General features: G+C 37.5%; 1 protein-coding gene across 1 annotated transcript in view; it reads left to right on the top strand.

Annotated features, from left to right (window-relative positions):
* The window catches only part of LOC140493987 (cystathionine beta-synthase-like), a 66,703-nt gene extending 44,982 nt beyond the window's left edge, over positions 1-21,721 (top strand). Inside the window, exons 6-16 of the mRNA XM_072592922.1 lie at positions 148-282; positions 588-657; positions 4,493-4,584; positions 6,321-6,446; positions 7,215-7,299; positions 10,158-10,263; positions 10,625-10,693; positions 11,188-11,322; positions 12,603-12,711; positions 15,192-15,276; positions 21,459-21,721. Coding sequence (XP_072449023.1) covers positions 148-282; positions 588-657; positions 4,493-4,584; positions 6,321-6,446; positions 7,215-7,299; positions 10,158-10,263; positions 10,625-10,693; positions 11,188-11,322; positions 12,603-12,711; positions 15,192-15,276; positions 21,459-21,577 — 1,131 coding nt within the window. The 3' untranslated portion in view covers positions 21,578-21,721. The remainder of the gene's footprint in view (positions 1-147; positions 283-587; positions 658-4,492; positions 4,585-6,320; positions 6,447-7,214; positions 7,300-10,157; positions 10,264-10,624; positions 10,694-11,187; positions 11,323-12,602; positions 12,712-15,191; positions 15,277-21,458) is intronic.
* Positions 21,722-23,395: the final 1,674 nt, after the last annotated feature.

The following is a 23,395-nucleotide window of genomic DNA, read 5'->3' as shown; positions in this document are numbered from 1 at the left end:
TCTAATTGGATGCTGACAGCACACAAAAATTGCAATTCACTTCTTGTCTATTAATGAATTTTTGAGTCTGTTTCGACTGCTGTTGTTCTTCAATGTTGTATTGTTTATCAACTATTTCCATTTTTTTTTGTCCTTTTTTTGTTACAGGTCAACGTGTTAAAAGCCTTGGGGGTTGAAGTGGTGAGGACACCAAACACTGCAAATCTCAATAGCCCTGACTCTCATATTGGAATGGCTTGGAAACTGAAGAGCGAGATTCCAAACTCTCATGTGTTTGATCAGGTGAAATCACTTGTCAATGTGACTTATGTAAATTTCTTGCATCCATCAGATTACATGGAAATATTGTGCAATATATGTTTTTTTAAAAATGCATCAAGCAGAAATTCAATTCCTTCCTGGAATGTGCAGAATGATGGGATCAAGCTATTTGACTTTAAATGAAGAATAGTGAAAATTTCAGAGAACTTCAACTAGATCCTTGAAATTTTCCCTTACGACACCCCAAAAACTTTTAAGACTTGTCTATAAATCTATTGTTTTGCTTTAAATGGAAACATTAATGCCAATATTTATTTTATCCTCAGTATCAAAATGCTAGCAATCCATTAGCACATTATGACATCACTGCAGAAGAAATTCTGGATCAATGTGAAGGTAATAATAATAGAACGTAATAATTTCTTTAGAGAACCTATTCCTAATTTGCCTCAACATCCATGAAGCACAGACTGTCCCTATGGCATTGTGTGTGTAATATTGACTGAACAGATTCCACCATGAGATAGTATTCTAGTTTTGAATTAAAAACATAAATGATCATATAGTTCCTGAGTCGACAGAGCTCTTTACACTCCTTTCCCCCATCAAACCTGAGGTTGATTGTGACTTGGGATCAAGTTGCAGGAGTGATCAGTTGATTCAGTTGTACACAGGTTTCTTATTTTCTAAACTTGCATTCACCTGGAAGATTCACATTTTAAAAATACATTTAAAGGGTTTGGGAGCTGCTGTCTAAGGCAGGATTCATTGCTCATCCCTAAATGTCCTGAAGAAAGTGGTGTGATCTGCCTTCATAAATTGCTGCAGTCTTGAAATATAAGGAGACACAGTCAGTGTTAGATTGTTCCAGGGTTTTGACTCAACCACAGTGAAGGAGATTCTAAGTCCATATTGCAAGAGAGGTGTATTTGCAGATTGTGGTTCTCCCATGCATCTGTTGTCATTGTCTTTCTAGGCAGTAGAGGTCTTGGATTTGAAAGGTGTTGTTGGCAGAACCTTGGTGTGTTACTGCAGTGCACCTTATAGATTGTGCGCACTGCAGCCATTATGCAAGGCAGTACTGGGAATTTCTGACAGCAGTGGCAGCTGGCATGACAATCCAGCGGGCTTCTTGACCCTGGATGGTGACAACAATCTTGAACAGGATGCTTTAATTTTGGGCCTTAACATTTTACCTTTGACTGTAGTAGATAGCTACACAGCAAAATTGTATTTCATCTTCCAGATGTCTTCAATAATGCTATCAGCTGAGCAATAACCTGTTCACTGGTGCCCAGTTGGCATTTTGTTGGAACTACTCAGCTCCTGACCTCATTAACAGCCTTTGCACAAATGTGGACAAAAGCACTGAATTTCAGAGGTGCAGTGAGAGTGACAGTCCTTGACATCAAGGTTGCATTCAACCAAGTGTGGCATCAAGGAGCCCTAGCAAAACTCTATTCAATGGGCATCAAGGGGGCAAATTCTCTGCTGGCTAGAGGCATACCTGGCACATCAGAAGATGGTTGTGGTTATTGGAGGTCATTCATCTAAGCTGTAGGACATTTCTGCAGAAGTTCCTCAAGGTAGTGTCCTAGGCCCAACCACCTTCAGCTGCGTCTATCATAAGGTGAGAAATATGAATGTTTATCAATAATTGCACAATGTCCAGCAACCATTCACAACTCCTGAGATACTGAAGCAGTCCAGTTTCAAATGTAACAAGGCCTGGACAATATCCAGACTTGGGCTGACAAAAGCAAGGCAAAAGTGAGGACTGCAGATGCTGGAAACCAGAGTTTAGATCAGAGTGGTGCTGGAAAAGCACAGCAGGTCAGACAGCATCCAAGGAGCAGAAAAATTGACGTTTCGGGCAAAAACCCTTCATTAGGGCCACTATTCCTGATGAAGGGCTTTTGCCCGAAATGCCGATTTTCCTGCTCTTTGGATGCTGCCTGACCTGCTGTGCTTTTCCAGCACCACCCTGACAAAGGTAAGTAACATTTGCGCTACACAAATGCCAGACAATGGCCATCTTGAATAGGAGATAATCTAACCACTACCCCTTGACATTTGAAGGTGTTACCATCACTGAATGCCCCACTATCAACATTCTTCAAGTTACCAATGATCAAAGATTCATCACATAGACCATCACTGGGTCAAAATCATGGAATTCCCTCCCTTAGGGCCTTATGGGTTTACTTACAGCCCATGGACTGCAACGGTTCAAGAAGGCAGCTCACTGCTACATTCTCAAGGTCAACTAGGAAGGACAATAAATGCTGGCCAGCCAGTGATACCCATGTCTCACAGGAGAATATAAGTGTAATCCTCTGGATTTATCTCTGTAACCCAGAATGATTTTTCCTATTGAAATATTGTACTCGAATAATATACCAGCACTTACAAGCACTGAAGTCACTGAATACATGAATGACACCCAACTCAAGGTCTCTGCTGTTGTCACTGTCGTTGAGCTGCCGTGTCAAATACTTTCCTGGTTTACCATCATGCGTTGGATGAGTAATACTTCCCTACGGTTCAGTGTCAGAAAAACTGAACTGCTCCTACTTGTTCTTGCTACACATATATCTCCATTCATAATGCTACAAATATTGTCTCGATCTTTGCTCTGATCTAATCTCTCTTTTGTTACATTATTCTGTTCAAAGCTGTGTATAGAATATGCATACCATATTTGGGGATTCCTGAAGAAGGGCTTATGCCCGAAACGTCGGTTCTCCTGCTCCTTGGATGCTGCCTGACCTGCTGCACTTTTCCAGCAACACATTTTTCATACCATATTTGGGGGTCTAATACAAATTCAGGAACATTTGCCAGACACATCTATATGCTATTTATAAAGATTTATATCCATAACTGCAGGCACATTTTGAAGTTCCAAATTCAGAAGCAAGGTCACTGGACCTGAAACATTGACTCTGCTCGGAAAGATGTTGTGAAACTTGAAAGGGTTCAGAAAAGATTTACAAGGATTTTGCCAGGGTTGAGGATTTGAGCTATAGGGAGAGGCTGAAAAGGCTGGGGCTGTTTTCCCTGCAGCGTCGGAGGCCGAGGGGTGACCTTATAGAGGTTTACAAAATTATGAGGGGCATGGATAGGGTAAATAGGTGAAGTCTTTTCCCTAGGTTCGGGGAGTCCAGAACTAGAGGGCATAGGTTTAGGGTGAGAGGGGAAAGATATAAGAGACCAATGGTGCAACATTTTCACACAGAGAGTGGTACGTGTATGGAATGAGCTGCCAGAGGAAGTGGTGGAGGCTGTTTCAATTGCAACATTTAAGAGGCATTTGGATGGGTATTTGAATAGGAAGGGTTTGGAGGGATATGGGCCGGGTGCTGGCAGCTGGGACTAGATTGTGTTGGGATATCTGGTCGGCATGGACGGGTTGGACTGAAGGGTCTGTTTCTATGCTGCACATCTCTATGACTCTACGATTCTAACTGTGTATGCTGGAAATCAGAAACAAAATCAGTAATAACTGGATACATTAAGTAAGTCTGGTAGCATCTGTGGAGAGAAAATAGGGGTAACATTTCAGATCCAGTGACCCTTCTTCAGAATTGAATAACTAGACAGCCTGAAACTTAACCCATTTATTTATTGACTAGCTTTTGCTTTGCTCTTTGTTCCCATCTCATCAACTTCAAGAATTTGACCTTGCTCTTAAGGCACTGTAACAATCTTGCTCCAACTTATCTACTCTAACCATATTCCAGTCCAAACCCTCGATCCCTTTAACATTGGGTGATCCTCCATCTTCTCTAATCCACTAATCCACCAGACCCCAGCCTCGAGAAATGTCTTCCAAAATCATTTTGTTTTTCTGCCTTGCGTCATGCTTCCAAATCACCTTCCAAACACCAAACATGGAACATGATCTTTCCACATTCTTACCCTTTACTCATTGTTAATTAATTTATAATCCACCACATGTTTACTGCTGTTAAATTATTTAAGTTAATGCAGTTAGATGTTGCTCTCCTGTGAATTACCTGTCTGTTAGCATATGGCATGTTACTCTGGAATAATATAGAAATCTAACCTTGCTAAGCATGACTGCTTGCTGTAAACAATCTTGTAATTAATTTCATATTCAAGCTGCAATACACTACTGGAAGACAAAAAGGTTCATTTCTAATGGAATATTTAGTTTAATTGTAATTGTAAATTGTAAGTTTTTGTTTTGCTTTTTTAATTTCCATAGGACAAGTTGATGTTGTGGTGATGGGTGCTGGAACTGGTGGTACCATCACTGGCATAGCAAGAAAATTCAAGGAAAAATGTCCCAACTGTGAGGTATTCCATCTTATATGGAGTAAATAAATGTTGATGGGTAAAGCCGTCGAGCTAAAATTGAAATGTTCTTCAAGGTGAAAATAATGACTTCTTGTTGATTTGAAGGCATAAAGGTAGTTGTGCTGATTTAATTAAAGTTCAGCTCTGTTTGTCAATGAGCTATAAGTAATAATGTTACAGCATTCATTTTGATTTATTGAGGAACTGAAACTAGCAATCTGGTTAAGTATGCATGAAAACAAGACAATTAATTTTAATATTTGGAGATTTAAGTTCCTTTTATTTAATGCTCAACTATAAGATAGCAACTAGACCATAAAAATGATACGCTCTTGTGTTTATTTTATTGGGTCTTTGATCACATGCCTCATATTGGCAGCTGTCAATTTGTTGCAATTTTCTGAGATTGAGAAACAGCAATTTTGTTACAAAACGTTAGTTAATTAGGCAACAAAACAAAATATAAGAACTGTGACTGATGAGAATGATGTACGAAATTTGAAGTCTTTCTGTAAAATGGAAGAGCAGAGGCAGTTCTCTTTTATGTCCCAGATACTTTGTGGTCTTTTGTGAGAGTCTTTGTAGTAACTGTTTTTGTTGTTCCCATCGGCTGATGTGGAGGTTTTCCTGGTCTTCCCACAAGGTGGTGGTGGTTTGTCCTGCCCCCCTCCTCACAGATGTCATGTTCAAACCTATCTTGCCCCACCCACCCTTTTTGACATACCTTTATTTTGGAGATTGGCCATCTGTACCATGCCACTTACCTTCCTAAAGTCCTGCCTACCTTCCTGATGAAGAGCTTATGCTTGAAATGTCAACTCTCCTGCTCCTCGGATGCTGCCTGACCGGCTGTGCTTTTCCAGTGCCACACGTTTTGACTCTGATCTCCAGCATTAGCAGTCCTGACTCTCTCCTAAAGTCTTTTATCTAATGATCATGATGCCGGGATGACCATTTGTCCACTTCCATTTGAAGGCTGGATTTCATTCCGTCTTAGAACAAAATATTCTTATTTTCAGTAAGATGCGCTCATTGTAGGGTAGCATGATAGCTGATGAATCATCTGTTTATACATGTACAGAGCTAGTTATTACAACAACAGTTAAGTGAGGTTTCCTGTTACACAGAAGATACCAAACATGAAATACTGACTGAACACAGGTCTAAAGGGGACCTCAGTTTCAACATTTAAAAGCAACATTAAAAGAGTCCCAGGAATGATTAGTAGGGGTAGATGATATTCAGTCAAGCACGTCTCCACTCTAAGCTCCTACCATATGACTAATGCATTAATTTTACATTGATTATTCTTTGATTCTTCTGGATGAACCTGCTAAAATTGCATTGCTTTTATACTTTGATTCAATGCTATCACAATGATGTGTAGTCTGTTAGCAAACTCTCTCGCCTGTAAATTATTTCTATTGCTGTCTCATATTACTTGTCTTGACTGCGATGACAGAGATCTGAGCTACCAACATTTTGCTGCACTTAACGGCGGTCACCTCACATAAAACTCTACAGCACATTGGTACAAACCACATGGTATAATGGCAGACCATAATGCAAAAAACTATCAATTTTGACTGAGAATGAACTAATTTATTTCCAAAGTCAGAACTAAAGAAAGACCATCTTACTCCAGCAGTTTGCTACAATTCAGTTTACATTTTATTCAAAACCAAAAAAAAATCTCCAATCTGGAAAATGTAATTGATTTTCTTTACCCTTATCAGATCATTGCTGTTGACCCTGAAGGTTCAACTATGGCTGAACCAGAAGAACTCAACTTTCCAGACCAGATTTCATATGAAGTGGAAGGAATTGGCCATAGATTTATACCGACCGTACTGGACAGAAAAGTATGTCCTTGCATTCCATATACTGGGTATAATTACTTCAAGATCTCATTACTCTTAATGCATCATAAAATAAGGACAAAGTGATTGGCTGTTTTCAACTTGAGACTTGGTTAAAAAATTGTAATATTCAAGGCTGATTTTACTATAAATGCTATATATTTGCAAATAACTCCAAAATTATTTTCAGTAATGATGAGCTTTCTTGTTCCTGCTCAAAATTATATCCTAGACATCATATATATCATATATTCTTTCAACAGGCAGCAAATATGATTCACTTGAGATCCAAAAAGTTAGAAAATTTGGAAGAGTGCAATGTAAATAAATAAGAAAAACTATTTAGCTAAACAAGTCTGCTCCTTCTAACATATGACATCTAATCCTGTTTTGAAAAATGCACTATATCTTATAGAGCAGTTGGCAATTTCTTCCAAAACCTTTGCTTTTACTTTGTATGGGGATTTCATGATGTTAACTTTGCTACTCTTTTCTTTGAGAAAAAAGCTGACTTTTTGTGCACCTTATTGGCATGGAATAGGTAGACATGAAACACGCATGCAGTACTTTCCCTGTTCAACTAGAGCAGATACCTTAAGGTTACAATAAAGTGCAAACTATATCCTTTATTTTAAGTGCTTCTGACGGAAAATTGACAATATTTTATAGAACTGGCTAGACTGAACAGCTAACAATTTTTTCATTTGATCTTTAGCTTAGTTCTTCAAAACCATATTGTCCCCTGTAACAAGAATGTTCTTTTTCAAACAGGTGATTGACAAATGGCTGAAGACTAATGATGAAGAAAGTTTTGCAATGGCTCGGATGTTGATCAAAAAGGAAGGATTGCTGTGTGGTAAACCATGTTTCAGATAGTATTTACATTAATTTTTTTTTCTATTTCTGTGAAATGAGATTCACAACATGAAACTTTTCAACAGTACCCTCTCCAAAATATTGGTTATATTTAATTGTGGAACTTATTGTTGTTTGAACTTAAAGAGATTGGGTAAATTTGCCTAATACGAATGTTCTGAAATTGGTTCTAAGCACAGCTGGAAGGCTGGATGACCAATCTCTCATAAGAAGATTTTGTCAAAAAAAAAATTGCCTTGCAGTGCCATAAGGGACTTTTGGGCCTTCACAGCAGTCACGATTTTCTAGCTTTATTCAGTATTTGCGTTGTATTACATACATTCATATCTCAATCTATATAATGCCAAGCAGGAAGTTACCTGATAAGTTATAACCATATTTGAAGTTAATGGATGTTGTTGTAATGGAGTCATTGTCATTAACTAAATGGTTCACCAAAGGAGGCATTGGATATGTTGAAATAGGCCATCTGTTGAACCCTTTGAGGAGGCCCCAAAGATGCAATTTATGATTCTGTTCTTTTACAGGTTAAATCCCATTAGCAATAGAGAATAGTTCAATGTTACTTTAGAATGAGTAAGCCTGTCCTAACAGATAGAAATAAATTGTAGAATAATTAATTCAGAGAAGTAGTTCTGGGTTTGAATCCTGGCCATTACAAAATTCAACGAATCACCAAAACAAATTCCATTTGGCTTTGTAATTGAATAAGTGTTGTTTAGATTTTGGAGAAAATTTTGTAAATCCTGTAAAGGGATTTTTGTGTGCCTACAGTTGTAGAGTCCTTACCTCTGAACCAGGAGGCCCAGTTTCAATTCTTCTCCAGAGATGCAATAATCTCTGAATAGGTTAATTAGTATACATCTTCAATAACCTGTGGATGTTGTAAAATCACCAGTGTATTATCAGCTTACTGAAGTTCAGCTTGTGATTCTCCACCTCAAAAGTATCTACTATAATTTATCAGGTGGCTTCCATTTCAGCTTTGCATAAATCCATGTGCTGGGAGAGAACTTCGAGCAATTTACCCTTCATCTTTACTTTTATTATAAAATTAAATAGACTGAAAAAGGTGCCTCCAATTGTACACTGACAAATGTAAAGGTTGTATGTCTATTATTTAGCATCTTTGGTCTGGACCTTTTCTGGGCCTAAGAATTTGCTGCTTCACAGGTTCAGACAGGATTATTTAAATATGTTTAAAAGGTGATGTGCCACATAAAAATAGACGTAAAGTAGTTATTTAAAAGAATATATTGGTGATCTCTTTTTCTGTCAGTACAATACTGGAAAACCAGATCCAAAAGTTGGTCTTACTGAGGTAACTGAAGATTTGCAAGTCTTTCTAAACTAAGTCAAATGTTCATTATTTACAAGATTACTGTCTGACAGAAAACTAAGATTTTCAAGGTTAGTCTAAATGTTAAAATCCCAAACATTTTTTTCCAAACTAACTAACTAACTATCTTAACTCATCATGATGAAAGACTATTTGGAATACTTGTCTCTTTTGGTTTAATTTTCAATGCAGTATTAAGGAAATCAGGAAACCCCACTCGAGACACCACTTAAAACCTTATTATGTGGAACTGGTTAAGTGATATCTGATGGCATTATGTTGCATGATACCCTTAAATTGGCATTAAGTTTGAAAACGGTAATCCTTCCCATGCCCAAATTCAAACAATATAAATTAAATAAGCAAAAGCATGTGAATGGAAAAGTGAGAAAGTTCATCTAGCTTACCTCCATCAACTAGTAGCATTGGAGGAAATTCTGTGCTGCCTTTGGTACAAAATGGATGGGAATGAATTGGCCTGATTGACTATCCCATTGAGTTCACAATTACATAATTTGGTGCTTTTCAAGTAAGTTACTTTTCTTATCGCTATGTAGTTGAATGAAGTAGCCTATAGAATTATTTTATGGACAATATGAAACAAGATTATTTTGATTACTGTTAACATCATTTACATTACAAGGTTCAGTACATCCAGAATTGAATTATATCCAATAAGCAGTGCCAATGTTTTCATTTCTTAATCTTATTAGTATTTATTGGAATCATTGACCCAGATTTTTAATGATGATAAGGTTGTCAGTATTTACTTTCATTACTTGTTTGAAATTGATACCAAATTCTGGAGTCTGCAGTTAAACAGGGAAATTCAGAAGTTGTAGTTAATGTTTCCATGCTTCTCCATAAGGAGCAATTATCTGCAATTAATTAGAAATTGGTGAGATCTTGCCTATTTAAATTTTTAGTGATGCTGTTAGAAGAACATTAAAAATGTTACATCCTCTTCATGAGGTACAATTGGGTTTTCAATGACACACCATGTTAATAATTATTGATGAACAGCCTCAAAAATGTTTTTAAAAATTCCTGAAAATTTACATTTATATTTGTGGAATGTTTTCTCCAGTATGATTTCAAAAAGTCAATATTTTCAAAAGTTTCTTTATTAAAAAAGGTTCGTTAATGATATTTCAGCTTCTACATCAATGCCATGACTATGTCCTAATCATTTATTTTACTCTCTATAAAATGTAGCAATGTGAAGAATAATCAGAACTTTTTACTTACTGTAAGTGAAAATGCTGTAATGTGATTGGCCACTTGTCCTATCTGATGACATCATTGTTACTAGGATGCAGAAATCTTGCATATTTTGATGACAGTTTTTTAAAAATAAAATCATAGAAGGGGAAACTCATGTCATGGGGCTTGTTAAATCTATAATGGCAGTTTTTTTTAAGGTCAAGGGTGAGGACTGTCATTTGGTGATTGATGGTAATATCCAGCATGCTTTTGTTTCCATTTTACCTGTTCTTGAGGTGGAAGCTCTGGTAGTGCCATGTGTGCAGCTTTAAGAGTAGCAAAAGATCTGAAAGAAGGACAGCGCTGTGTCGTGATTCTCCCAGATTCTGTTCGAAATTACATGTAAGTCAGTAAATAATGCTGCTTTGTGCAACTATCTAACACATTCACATTTGTAAAATACCTGCCCTTTACCTATAGGTCTTGTTTGCTGTTCTATACAGCCCCTGGTTCTCTAGCAATGTGGGATTTTATTAGAATTTAATATTGCTCTTCTTTTGTTCAAACTGAAATGTGGTGATAAAGTGACACTAATATCCCACAAGAAATTAAATTCAGGAAGATATTTGACACCATTATATGATATGCATCATTAAGAAGATGTGGCCAAATTATCCAGCAATTGCAACTTTACTTATGTTTAATTTTCTGAAAACTAACTGAGTATTTATGTTCATTTGTTCTTTAACTTGCACTGATTTAGGTCAAAATTTCTTAGTGATGATTGGATGGAAGAGAAAGGGTTCCTGCATGCAGACAGTGACCAAAAAAGGTAAAGAAACAAAGTTGGCTGACTAATTCTCCAAAGTGCTGAGATACTATTAATGAAAAGATTGTCAGTATCATTTTTCAGGTAGTAGTTTTAAACAAAAAGATCTTTTGTACAAAGGTATAAGTAAACATTTCAGAATATAATATCTCCACTTTAACTTATAGCAGAATTACTTTGAAGATCAATGTGAATAAAATATTGGTGGGATTAGTTGGTATACACAACTTAGATTTTCAAATGTATTTGCTCTACCACTAGTATGGCAATCAGGACATAAGGATTAACAATTTCTACAAAACATTTAAAATATGAGCATTCTAGGCCCCCTTATGCGCTTAGAGAAGGTCATCTGACCCAATTAAAATCCTTATATTTATGGCCACCTTGAAGGCTTATCACACCAACAAAACCATTAGAGTAGCAGCAAATGTTGTGGTATGTCATCTCAATTTTTTAATTAACTGGGTTAATTTTCTGTTTCATTTTTGCTGTAGCTGGTGGAATGTACCAATCAATCAGATGAAGCTTCCCTCAACTCTGACTGTCCTTCCCACAATCAGTTGCCAGGATATTATCCAGATTCTCAAAGAGAATAGCATGAACACTGCAGTGGTCATTGACTCCAATGGGTAGGTATTATTCCAAGGAGTGACTTGTGGTGATGGTGGGAACTTTATACTAACATGTACAGCTAAAGGATATTCAATGTGAATATTAAATTCATGGAATAAAATCTATCATCCAGTTCACCATTACCATCCACAAGTACAACATGACTGTATCTAGTTGGATGTCAAGAGTTTTCAAATTCTTTTTCAATTGAATCTGTTGATAAAAAAACTGCTGTGCGTGTGCAACATGATTCATAAGGCGTTTGGAACACCTTTCAATCTGTGCAGACTAATCCTAACCTCAAACACCATTGTTGGTTTAGAAATAAATTAATTGAACAATCAAATTGTTGAAATGGCAATAATGCATTGAAATGGTCTGAGCTATGCATGCTAAATGCTTTCTTTACCACCTGATCTACCTGTGATGCAATTTTCAAAGAACTTCGTATCTGAACCACTAGGTCTCTCTGTTCCACAACACTTCCCAGGGCCTTACCATTAACTGCGTAAATCCTGCCTTTGTTTGTCTTACCAAAATGCAACAATTCACGTTTATCTAAATTAAAATCCATTGACCACTCCTTGGCCTATTGGCCCAGTTGATCAAGATCCCTTTGTACTCTTAGCTAACCTTCTTCACTATGCCACTAATTTTGGTGTCATCTTCAAACGTACTAACCATGCTGCTTATATTCTCATTCAAATTGTTTATGGACATTTTGGATGGCATGGACCAGTTTGGGCCAAAGGGCCTGTCTCCCTGCTATAGGACTCTACAACTCTATAAATAACAAAGGACAGTGGGACCCTGCACCAATCCCTGTGGAATATCGCTGGTCACAGGCCTCCAGTCCAAAAAAACAACCCTCCAGCACCACCCTATTTCTTCAACAATCAAGCCAATTTTGTATCTAATTAGTAAACTCCCCCTCAATCCCTTGTGATCTAACTTTACTCTAAATAGGAGCAATTGACTTTAAAGATGTTGAAAACAGTGTATAATGCTGACATGATTTTCCTGTGCGTCTGTTATAACACTGATATGAAATCTTATGCTGGTTGATGGTGAAAATGCCAGGTACACCCAAATATTTTCCAATTCCAGTGTTCTATTTCTTATCACAGAACAAAGTAAGAGTTGGTTACGAATCATCTCTAATATTCTGAGTAGATCCAGTGTGAGTTCACATGGCTAAATTAGTTCAAATGTAAAGTTTTTGCTGACAGCTTACTATTGTCATTAATAGGTGAAAGTCATGCAATTGATAATTATTGTTTTATGAATTTGTCTGCAGGACAGTTCTGGGTTTAGTCACCCTTGGAAATATTAAGTCTTTAGTTCATGAAGGAAAACTGCAGCTCACTGATCTGGTGTCTAAAGTCATTTATCAGCAGTTCAAAAAGGTAGGGGATGCACCTTTTTAAGGCAGCTGTGCACTTTGTGAAGTTTCCACTTTGGTGATTTAACCTAAACATACAATTAAGAAACGTGTATACCTTCTGAAGTAATTAGCTATTGTTTTAATGCTATTTAATACTGTCTTATTTATCACTAAGTGTGATTAGAAAGTAAAATTAGTATTTGATTTGAAACAATTGTGGCAATTCTTCTTTTGAATGTGAAGATAACATCCATTTAAGAGGGCATAGTTTTAGGGTAAGGGGCAGAAGGTTCAGAGGGGATTTGGGAAAAAATGCTTTCACTCAGCTTGTGGTGGGAATTTGGATAGCACTGTCTGGAAAAATAGTGGAGGCTGGAAATCTTAATGCTTCAAACATATTTGGATGAGCACCTCAAACATCAAAATATTCAAGGATATTGGACAGTTCAAGAAATTGGGATCAGCACACTTTTAGTTATGTTAGTGCAGATTCAATGGGCTGAAGGGCCTTTTCTGCATTGTATGAATCTACTTAAAGTTCTTCAATGAAATGTGATTGCTTGAGTGACAATGAAAAAGTCTGCCCTTGGATCTAGTTGCAGTCCTGTTAATATCTTGTTAGGGATTGTATGAACAACAATCCAAACATTAGGTACTGAATTGACTGAATGACAAAATGAACTTTATTACATGTAAGAGTTAAAGAAAGCAAGCACTATTACCATTTTTTTATTCATTCGCTGGATATGGGCATTAATGGCTAGGATAGCATTTTTTGCCCCATCCCTAATTGTTATATTCTCACAGCTTCTATGTAGTTGTTGACCCCTAACTTCTGTCAGATATTTCTCTCTGCCTGTCCCAAGCTGACTGAATAAGATACTGCTTCCAAGCTAATTGCAAACTATATTCTGGCGCAAGATTCTGTGAAGGCTTCCTTATGGTGTGAGCTCTGTAAATCTTCCAGTTTCTTTGCCTTTCACAAATTCCAGACTGTTCTCAAGCCTCACCTGCATGCCACACTGTGAATAAAAAACGGTTAGCATTTTCTGTGTTTATAATGCTGGCCGAATGAACATTTATGTCATTTCACTTTCCAAAATCTGAGCTTCAGTCTACTCAGATATTTCTAAATGCACAGTTCCAGATAATTTGAACAAAATAACATCCTACCCACGGTCTGAGTCTATGCATGATTTAGGATGGTCTAAAAAAGAAATGTGAACATACTGTTTTAAACGCAAAAAAACTCTGATTTTTAAATTTGTTGCTATAATTACTCTTATTTTAACAGCAAGGGGAATAACCAGTCCTTTGGGAAAATTATGCTGCTCATTTCCTCACATTATTTTGAAACACTTGTTGTATTTATTGCTGCTGTTTGTAATGCACATTCAGTGGTAATACCGTGTTAAGGCCTTACATTATTGTAATAAAATCATTGCTGATACTTAAATATCTTTATTATTGTAGTATTAAAGTGTACTTCAGGAACAAAATTATATAAGGCATGTTTCAGAACAGCATGTGTGTATGAGAAGTGACATATGTTAATATACAGTGTGTATATTTCCCCTTGAATTGACATTCTTGTGAATTGTCCTGATGGATGGAGATGAAAAGCTTTGACAAAAAGTGACTTTGTTCAGCAATACTTAAGTTCTGTAGACAGAAAGAACATGTACATGCACTGCACCTGTTTCACTAAACTAAGTCACATCCATTTACTGATTCATTTCTAAGAGCAATTCCTTAAACAATCAGAGTTAACCTGTCTAGTTTAAAATTGAAACAAAGCCTTCTGTTCCCTGACAATGCCTCTACCAATCAAGTCTATTTTCCAATCAACCAACGTTCTTCTCTCATATTGTAAAATTGTTGCTTTTCCCCTTGAATTGACACTCTTGTGAATTGTCCTGATGGACGGAGATGAAAAGCTTTGACAAAAAGTGACTTTGTTCAGCAATACTTAAGTTCTGTATTAACACATAAGCATATGTAAAATTATATGAACTGAAAACATGTCCTCCCTAATGTCTAAACAAATTCATGTTGAAGAAATGCTTTGGTGATTTTTATTGAGTTTTATGGCTTTAGCAACTCTGAACATAACCTTTACTTCTTCAGATGTGTATGTTTTCATCAGTATGCTGAAATAGATTCTATCTAAGGAAAGCTGAGGACTTCTAAACTCTCAATTTTCCTTTCTCCTTGCAGTTTGTACAACTAAATCAGCTAATACACCTCGATGTATACGTGTGGGTCGAGGAAAATTTATGATGGATATTTACTATTAATATAATTCTTACTCAAGGGGTTAATTTATCCTTTTAATCAACCAGTTCTCTCATCCACAGTAAAATAGCACTGATGGGAAAAGGTTTTTGTCATTTTAAGTGTGTTGATGTTTGCTGACAATATTGTGTATTTTAACAGCATCAAAAATTTAATGAAATATTCTTGATGCCCTGCTCCTGTTTAACTACCTATTTTCTTTACTAGGTGAAATTAAGTGACACTATTGGAAAAATCTTGCAGATTTTGACACTGAATCATTTTGCCTTAATTGTTCATGAACAAATTCACAGTAAGTCAAGGCTAATTTTGCTAAGCTGGTTACAAATGCAGCCATGGAAACAAATGCATAGTAAATGTGATTGAATGTCACAAGATTTATGAAATTCATATCAAGGTAATATGATGCAACAGTATTCCATTCCCTGTTGAAATTATACAGTGGTTTTGCCTCAGAAAAACCCAAGTCTATGCAGCAATATTAGTCAGAATTAAACACTTTCTTGCTTTTGATATTCCACAAGTGATAGATTTTTGAAATGTGCCAGCATGAATAGAATGGGGAGGGTAGAAATCTCATCCTAACTGAAGATGCTCACATGACTGTGTATGAGTAGACAAGTTTAAACCATTGATACTTACTTTGATAATAATAGTTGTATGTTTTCCAGGACATCAAAATATGGTTCATAAATTACAATGCATTTAAATTCAGTGAGCTAACCGCTACAATACCAGTATTGATTTCCCGTCTTCATATCAGATATTAAGTAATATCTTCATGTGACAATCACATTTGTGGCTTTCCTCAGGTCATATGAATGCATTTTTCCCTGTGAGATGCATCAGTGAATAAGAGTTATCTTCACATTACTCAGGATTGAATGCAGATATCTTCAGGTTGATCCAGAACACACTCCTGACCAAGTAAAATATCTTGCTTGAAAGGGAAAACAATTCAAACTCAAATAAATATGTTCCATTTCATAACTTTAGTGCTATGGATGTTTTAACAGACAAACAAATGTTTACTCTCTGAAATCTTTTTCATTTATTGCAAATCTGCTGAAAGTTTGCTTTTAGTCCTTTTGGTTTTTATCTCGTGCGTTATGCTACATTTTTGCTCTCCAGTGTCTTAAGGTTAGAGGATTGTAAATGGCAAGGACTTTTTTTTTCTCCTGGATTAAGTTAATGTTTTGGAGAAAACTTGTGTTCCCTTTTTGTCCATGGTCGATATGTTTGCATAAGAGGTGCACATTTACATTGTCTCAGAGTCTATAAGTCTCAAATTATATCTCAGCATCAAGCTTTTGTGAGTTTAAAACAGAGAAGGTTATTTATTCTCAAAGCTAACCATTAAAATTATACCACATTTCATTCAATTGTCTCTCACATGTGCTCTCACACCAAAAGAATTCATACAGATGAAGGTAATATACTGTTAGAGCAAATAATTATCTTAATCTTTTTTACAGCATACTTGCGATTTTGCCAACATGATGATAAGATATAAGAACAAAAGTAGACCATGCAGTACACTGAGTCTGCATTGCCATCCAATGAGATTATGCCTGAGCTGAATATCCTCAACTCCACTTTTCTGTCCTTTCCCTTTAATCCTTGATTCACTTTTACTGAATAAAGATCTGCCTATCTCAGTTTTGAATATACCTAATGACCCAACCTCAACAGCTCCCCGCAGTATGGAGTTCCAAGACTCCATGCCCTCTGAGAGAAGAAATTCCTCTTCATTTCTGCCTTTAAATGTGCAACCCCTTATTGTGAGATTATGTCTAGTCCTTGCAAAGGGAAAATGACCTTTCCGTATCAACCCTGTCAAGTTTCCAAATAACTTTGTATGTTTTGATAAGGTTCATAGACCACAAGATGTGGAAGCAGAAGTAGGCCATTCAGCCTATCGAATCTGCTCCACTATTCAATTAGATCATGGTTAATCTAATAATCCTCAACTTCAATTTCCTATGTTTTGGCCGTTGGCTTTTGATTACCTTACTGTTCAAAAATCTGTCCATCTGAACCTGGAATACACTTAAAAACAAAGTTGAAGTGTAGATCTGTAAAATGAAGTATTTTCATCAGGTTATAAGGTTTTTTGTCGTTGAAATTCTAAACTTAGCTGCTTGATTGCTTGCTTCTAATTCATTAGCATATGGTTGACTGTGCATTGAGTCATAAAGGCTCAAGAAAAGGGTGGTTTGGCCCATCGTGTTAATGTTAGTCAAAACAACCACCCAACTACTCCAAACCCATTTTCTAGCATTTAATACATAGTCTTCAATGTCTTATTATCACATTTAAATACTGCTTCAACATTATGAGCCTATACCACCTCACAACCAGTGAGTTCCAGATTCCCATCACTTCTGAACGAAAAAAACATGTTCCTCACGTTTCCTCTAAACCTCCTGCCTCTTCCCTTAAATCAATTCTCTAGTCTTTGATCCTTCCATTAGGAGTAAAAGTTTTATCCTAGCTACCCTAGGGGTGGCATGGTTGCACAGTGGTTAGCACTGCTGCCTCACAACACCAGAGACCTGGGTTCAATTCCCACCTCGGGAAACTGTCTGTGTGGAGTTTGCACATTCTCCACATGTCTGTGTGGGCTTCCTCTGGGTGCTACAGTTTCCTCCCACAGTCCAAAAATGTGCAGGTTAGGTGAATTGGCCATGCGAAATTGCCCGTAGTGTTAGGTGTAGGGGAATGGGTCTGGATAGGTTGCTCTTTGGAGGATCGGTGTGGACTAGTTGGGCCGAAGTTATTTCTGCAGTCAATCTCCTCTGCTCTAAGGAAAGCAACCCCAGTCTGTCCATTCTCTCTTGATTACTGAAACTTTCCAGACTAGGCAGCATCCTCAGAAATCCCCTCTGCACCCTCTTGAGTGCTTTCAAATCTGTTGTATCAGATGGATTCCAGAACTTAACTCAACTTATTCTGTGGCCTAACCAACATTTTACACAGATCCAGCATAACCTCCCTCCTCTAATAAAAGCATGTATACCAAATGTCTTCTTAACTACTTTATCCACCTGTCCTGCTACTTCAAGGGACTGATGGACATGCACATCAAGGTCCCTCTTATCTTTTGTGTTTCCCAGGCTCCTACTGCATGTCAATTCTTCACTTGCCTTGCTTCTCCTGTCCAAATGCATCACCTCACATTTATCCAGACTGAATTCTATTTGACACTGATCAGCCCATCTGACCAGCCTGTCTATATCCTGCTGTAATCTGAGGGCTGTCTCCCCATAGTTTATCACCTGACTAATATTAGTATCTTCAAAATTACTGATTTCTTCTTGTGGATTTAAAAAAAAAATACCTAATGGTCTCCCACGTCAAAGGCCTTTCCGCAAGTTCAACCTTCTTTTTCCAAACAGAGTTATTGTGCAGGTGAATTCCAACATCCTGTGTCATTGTTTAAAATGCTGAGATTCACACAGTCCAACCTGCATGAATGAGGGAAACCATTATAATACAGTGGAAAATTGATAGGGTCCATTGACATCTATCTTACCTTGGCCCAGAGATTTTGGTGGACAGGTAGACATTGGAGCAGAATAGCAGTATTGTACTTTGAGACTGTGCAGAATTCCTGATGCGGCTGAGTGCAAGATAATTGAATGGGAATTGGAAAATTCCAATGGCTATTTCTCATACATCTGGAACTCTCTAAAAAAAATCCTTAAAGTCAGAGAATTCTGAAGTTCCAAGACAATGAAACTTAATACTTACCTAAAATAAATTAGCAGATTAAAAACATATTCCAACTCCCGGATAACTAATAAACTCAACTGGAATTCCATCTTTTATTAAAAATTAGTGGATGGACCTCTAAGGTTTGTGTACAACAGTGATTGGTCAAAACTAACATCAAATGTTAGCACATTAATTACATCGATTGCCAACCACAGAATGGCTGTGTGACCCCTCAGCTGCACAACTTAGAGGGAATATTGAACTGAACCCCCAGCACACCTCTGACAAATCCCTCTCCCTGCCCCATATAGACTACAAACCTTCCACAATTCTTGTTAACAACTATTAGATATATATTTTCAGAGTAACCTAATTTCATTTCTTCAATAATACCAGAGCTGCAGATGCTGGAAATCAGAAACAAAAACAGAAAATGATGAAGAAACTCAGCAGATCTGACAGCATCAATGGCAAGAAAGCAGAATCAACATTTCAGGTTCAATAATCTTTCAGAACTGATCTGATGAAGTTCGGATGATCTGTCGCTAGATACGAACATGGGCCAATGTTTGATGTTAGTTTCAACCAATCACTGTTGTACACAAATCTTAGAGGTCCATCCACTTACTTTAAAAAAAGATGGAATTCCAGTTTGTTTTCTTTCCACAGATGCTGCCAGACCTGCTGAGTTTCTCCAGCAATTTCTGTTTTTGTTTCTTCTTCCATCTCTGTTTTTCATAACTCCATGTTTACTGTTGATTGAGATGAATATCATTTAATGCAGGTTCATACACACTCCTTGTAGTTTGAACTCATCCCAATTAGTAACATGTTAAGTCTGCCAAAACACATCATTGTTTATAATATTACAGCCATGAGAGAGAGAGTTTCAATATCAACAGTTTAGAATAAATTTAAATCCTGACCCCAGAGGTAACAGACACAATAAACCAGTGTGTGATCCAAATACCTTAATGTGTTCATTGTGATTCAAGTGAAAACTCGAAATGACTGAACTATAATCAAACAATGAACTAACATTGTACTGTTCATAAAGGGGGAAATTAATTCCCAAAAAAGAGGCATCTTTTAACCTCAATTAATTTCTCATAATTTTTATTGTACCAAAAGATAATTGCAGAAGCTACTTTTTAAAAAAAGTGATGTCATGTTGACATTGCTAGTGTTTTGGACCTCTTCAAAACAGCTCAAGGAAGTAATTTGGACTAACTTTGCTCGTTGTTTTAAGCAGGTGTAAGTGAATAATCCAGGAGGGATGCAGCTGGCCCAACCACTTAGTATTGAACAAAACAAAATGTATTTGCAAGAAACACAAACAAAAGAGACCAGATTACAGATCAACTCTCCGAAAACCCAACAGGTTATCCCAACTTAATGATGCTGTTCCAAATACTTGGGACAATCCCCATAAACACCTCTTGGTAAAAAAGGTAAAACCAAACACAGGGTCTCAGCGGACAAATGTCAGAGAGAGCGAGAGAGAGGGTCAGTATGGACCTGCTTCTTTGGGTCCAGCAGCTTCACAACTGGCTGCCTGATAAAACCTAATCAAACCAAACCAAAGAAAATCTGAGCTGGGAGAACAGGTCCCTCCCCTTTCATTGTACAAGTGATTTTTTTTTAAAACTTGAAAGTATTCTCAAGTAGTTAAAACCGGACCTTTAGAAATCACTGCTTTTGTGACCTCTCTGAAAAAAAAGCCAAGAACAGCATAATCTTGTTAAGGGAGGAGCATCAGCACACTAGTTAATGCAGCTTTCATTAATCACACTTAATTGCTGTGGAGAAGAGCTGGCATCTTGAACTGCTGACATCCATAGGGTGTAGGATTATCCACAGTGCTTTTATGAAAGGAATTCCAACATTCTGACCTAGTGACAACAAAGGAACAGCAATATAATTCCAAGACTAGGTGGTGTGAGATTCAAAGTGACAGTTGCAGGTGGTGGTGTTCCAATACACCTGCTGCCCTTGTCCTTCGAAATAGCAAAGGCTCTGAATTTGAAGGCGCTTTTGAAAGAGCCTTAGTGGGATGCTGCAGTGCATCTTATGGAATGTATGTATTGCATAGCTGGTGAAGGGAGTGAATGTTGAAAGTTGTGGTTGGGATGTCAATCTGTGAGGACTGCCTTGGCCTGGATGGGATCAAAGAGTAGTCTACCTCCCTGAATGAATGGAGATCTAACAACATTCAACAAATGGAATGTTATCCTGGACAAAGGCAGCTTGATTGGCATCTCACACCATTTTAAATGCAGTTTCTGGGTCCATCAGGTGGATGCTATTGCAATAGGACTCTATCCAGCCTGCAATGTTGTGTGGGCAGAAAGGGTAAATAGAAGCAAACTACTACTAATAATTGTGGATGCCAGGAAAATACTCTAAAAATCAGAGCTAGATTTTTCATGAGTGAAATGAGTAAACATTTCGATGGAAAAGGATGGATAGAATTTTGGCATTTCCTCACTCAAATGACAATTCATATGAGATTGATTGCTAATTTTAAACCTGAATTTGACAGATTTTGGTGAAAAATATGTTGAAAGTTGAGGCAAAGGAAGGCATATGGAAGTAGGTCACAGAACACCTTTGATCTCATCAAATGATGAAACAGTTTAAAGAGCTAAATGGCCTCCTCCTCTCACCTTCTAACATACAGAGCTTCAGAACAGTGTTATCAATATCTACATCATTGAAAATCTGAATGACATTTGAGCTTTTTTGTTTATTTTTCAGGTAATGGCAGTGGCGAATGTGGAAAAAGAGAAATGGTGCATGGCGTGGTAACGTTTAATGATCTGATAACCTTTATAGCAGACAAGAAGAAAACGATGGGTACAGCAGAAAAATATTAAACGGTAGATTTAAAATCCTGATAGAGTATCAATGGCATCAGCAATTTGATGGATGTTGTACGTAGTTCAGGTTGTGTGCTTGCACAATCTGTTTGTTTTTCTGTGCACAAAAGTTGTAGCTTTTGCTTCCAAGTTATTACTACATCCAGCAACTTACAACCTGAAAACCTGATAACTAATAAAAGTGTGTTGCAGCCTTAAGAATCTCAATAGAGTTATTTGCAGTTTAGGAAGACATGATAGCTCCCCATGGAGCAACTGGGTCAATGCCATTTACCTGAAATGTATCATACAAGGAGTCCTGGTAATCATTGCCCTACCTTTTCACCTTTGCTGAAATATATCTAACATGTACTTAAAGCCTTTTATCCTTCTTATAGAGTCATAGCATTCATACAGCAGGGAAACAGAGCCTTTGGTCCAACTTGTCCACGTCTACTAATTTTCCCATATTAAAACAGTGTCATTTGCCTGCATTTGGCACAAGTCCCTCAAAACCTTTTCTATTTATGTATCTCTCCAAATGTATTTTAAATGTACCTGCATCTACCACTTCCTCTGGCAGTGCACTTGACATATGTACCATCTCTGCATGAAAAGGTAGCCCTGGGGGTTCCTTTTAAATCTTTCTCCTCTCACCTTATAAATTTTACCTCTAGTCTTGAAACTCCCCATCCTAAGGAAAAAACCTTTGCTATTCACCTTATCTATACCCCTCATGATTTTATAAGCCTCTCTCAGGTTACCCCCATCCAGTCTCCTTATAACTCAAACCCTGGCAACATCATTGTAAATCTTTCTCCAATAATAATATTCTTCCCGAAGCAGGGTGACCAGAACTGCAACAGTACTTCAAAAGTTGCCTCAACAACATCCTGCATAATCGCAACATGGCATCCTAAGTCTGATAATCAATGGTCAGAGAAATGAAGGCAAGTGTGCTAAACACCTTAACACCCTGAGTACCTTTCACAGAACTATGGACATGAATCCCTACATCTCTGTGTTTGACAACACTCCTTAGGGCCCTACCATTAACCGTCCTGCTTTTATTCATCTGAACAAAATACAATACTTAGCATTCATTCAAATTAAACAGTATCTGACATTCCTTGGCCCACTGGCCCATTTGTCGAGCAATGTCGTGCTGGAAAAACACAGCCGGTCAGGCAGCAGACAAGGAGCAACGGAATTGACATTTTGGGCACAAGCCCTTCATCAGGAATGAGGCTTGTGGGCCAAGAGGGCTGAGAGATAAATGGGAATGGGGTGGGGTTGGGGAACGCAGCTGGAAATGATGAAGTTGGAGGTGAAAGTGATACTGGGAGAAAAGGGTGAAGCAGGTAGGTGGGAAGGAAGATCATCCCTTTCTTATTTGTCAGTTCCCCAAATAACTTCCCTGGATGTATTTCTGGAATATCCTCCCTCAGTAATGCTATCCTTTATCAAAAATACCACTCCCCCTCCTCTCTTGCCTCCCTTTCTATCCTTCCTGTAGCATTTGTATCCTGGAACGTTAAGTTGCCAGACCTGCCCATCCTTGAGCCATGTTTTTGTAATTGCTATGATATCCCAGTCCCATGTTCCTAACCATGCCCTGAGGTCATCTGCCTTCCCTGTTAGGCCCCTTGCATTGAAATAAATGCAGTTTAATTTATTAGTCTTACCTTGTCCCTGCCTGCCCTGACTGTTTGACTCCTGTTCTCAGCTGTACTGATCTTAGATCGATCTCTTTCCTCACTATCTCCCTGCGTCCCACCCACCCCCACCCACCCCACCTTACTAGTTTAAATCCTCCCAAGCAGTTCTAGCAAATTT

The sequence above is a fragment of the Chiloscyllium punctatum genome, chromosome 23 (genome assembly GCF_047496795.1).
Source record: "Chiloscyllium punctatum isolate Juve2018m chromosome 23, sChiPun1.3, whole genome shotgun sequence".
Classification (NCBI taxonomy): Eukaryota; Metazoa; Chordata; class Chondrichthyes; order Orectolobiformes; family Hemiscylliidae; genus Chiloscyllium; species Chiloscyllium punctatum.
This window is presented reverse-complemented; position numbering and strand designations above follow the sequence as displayed.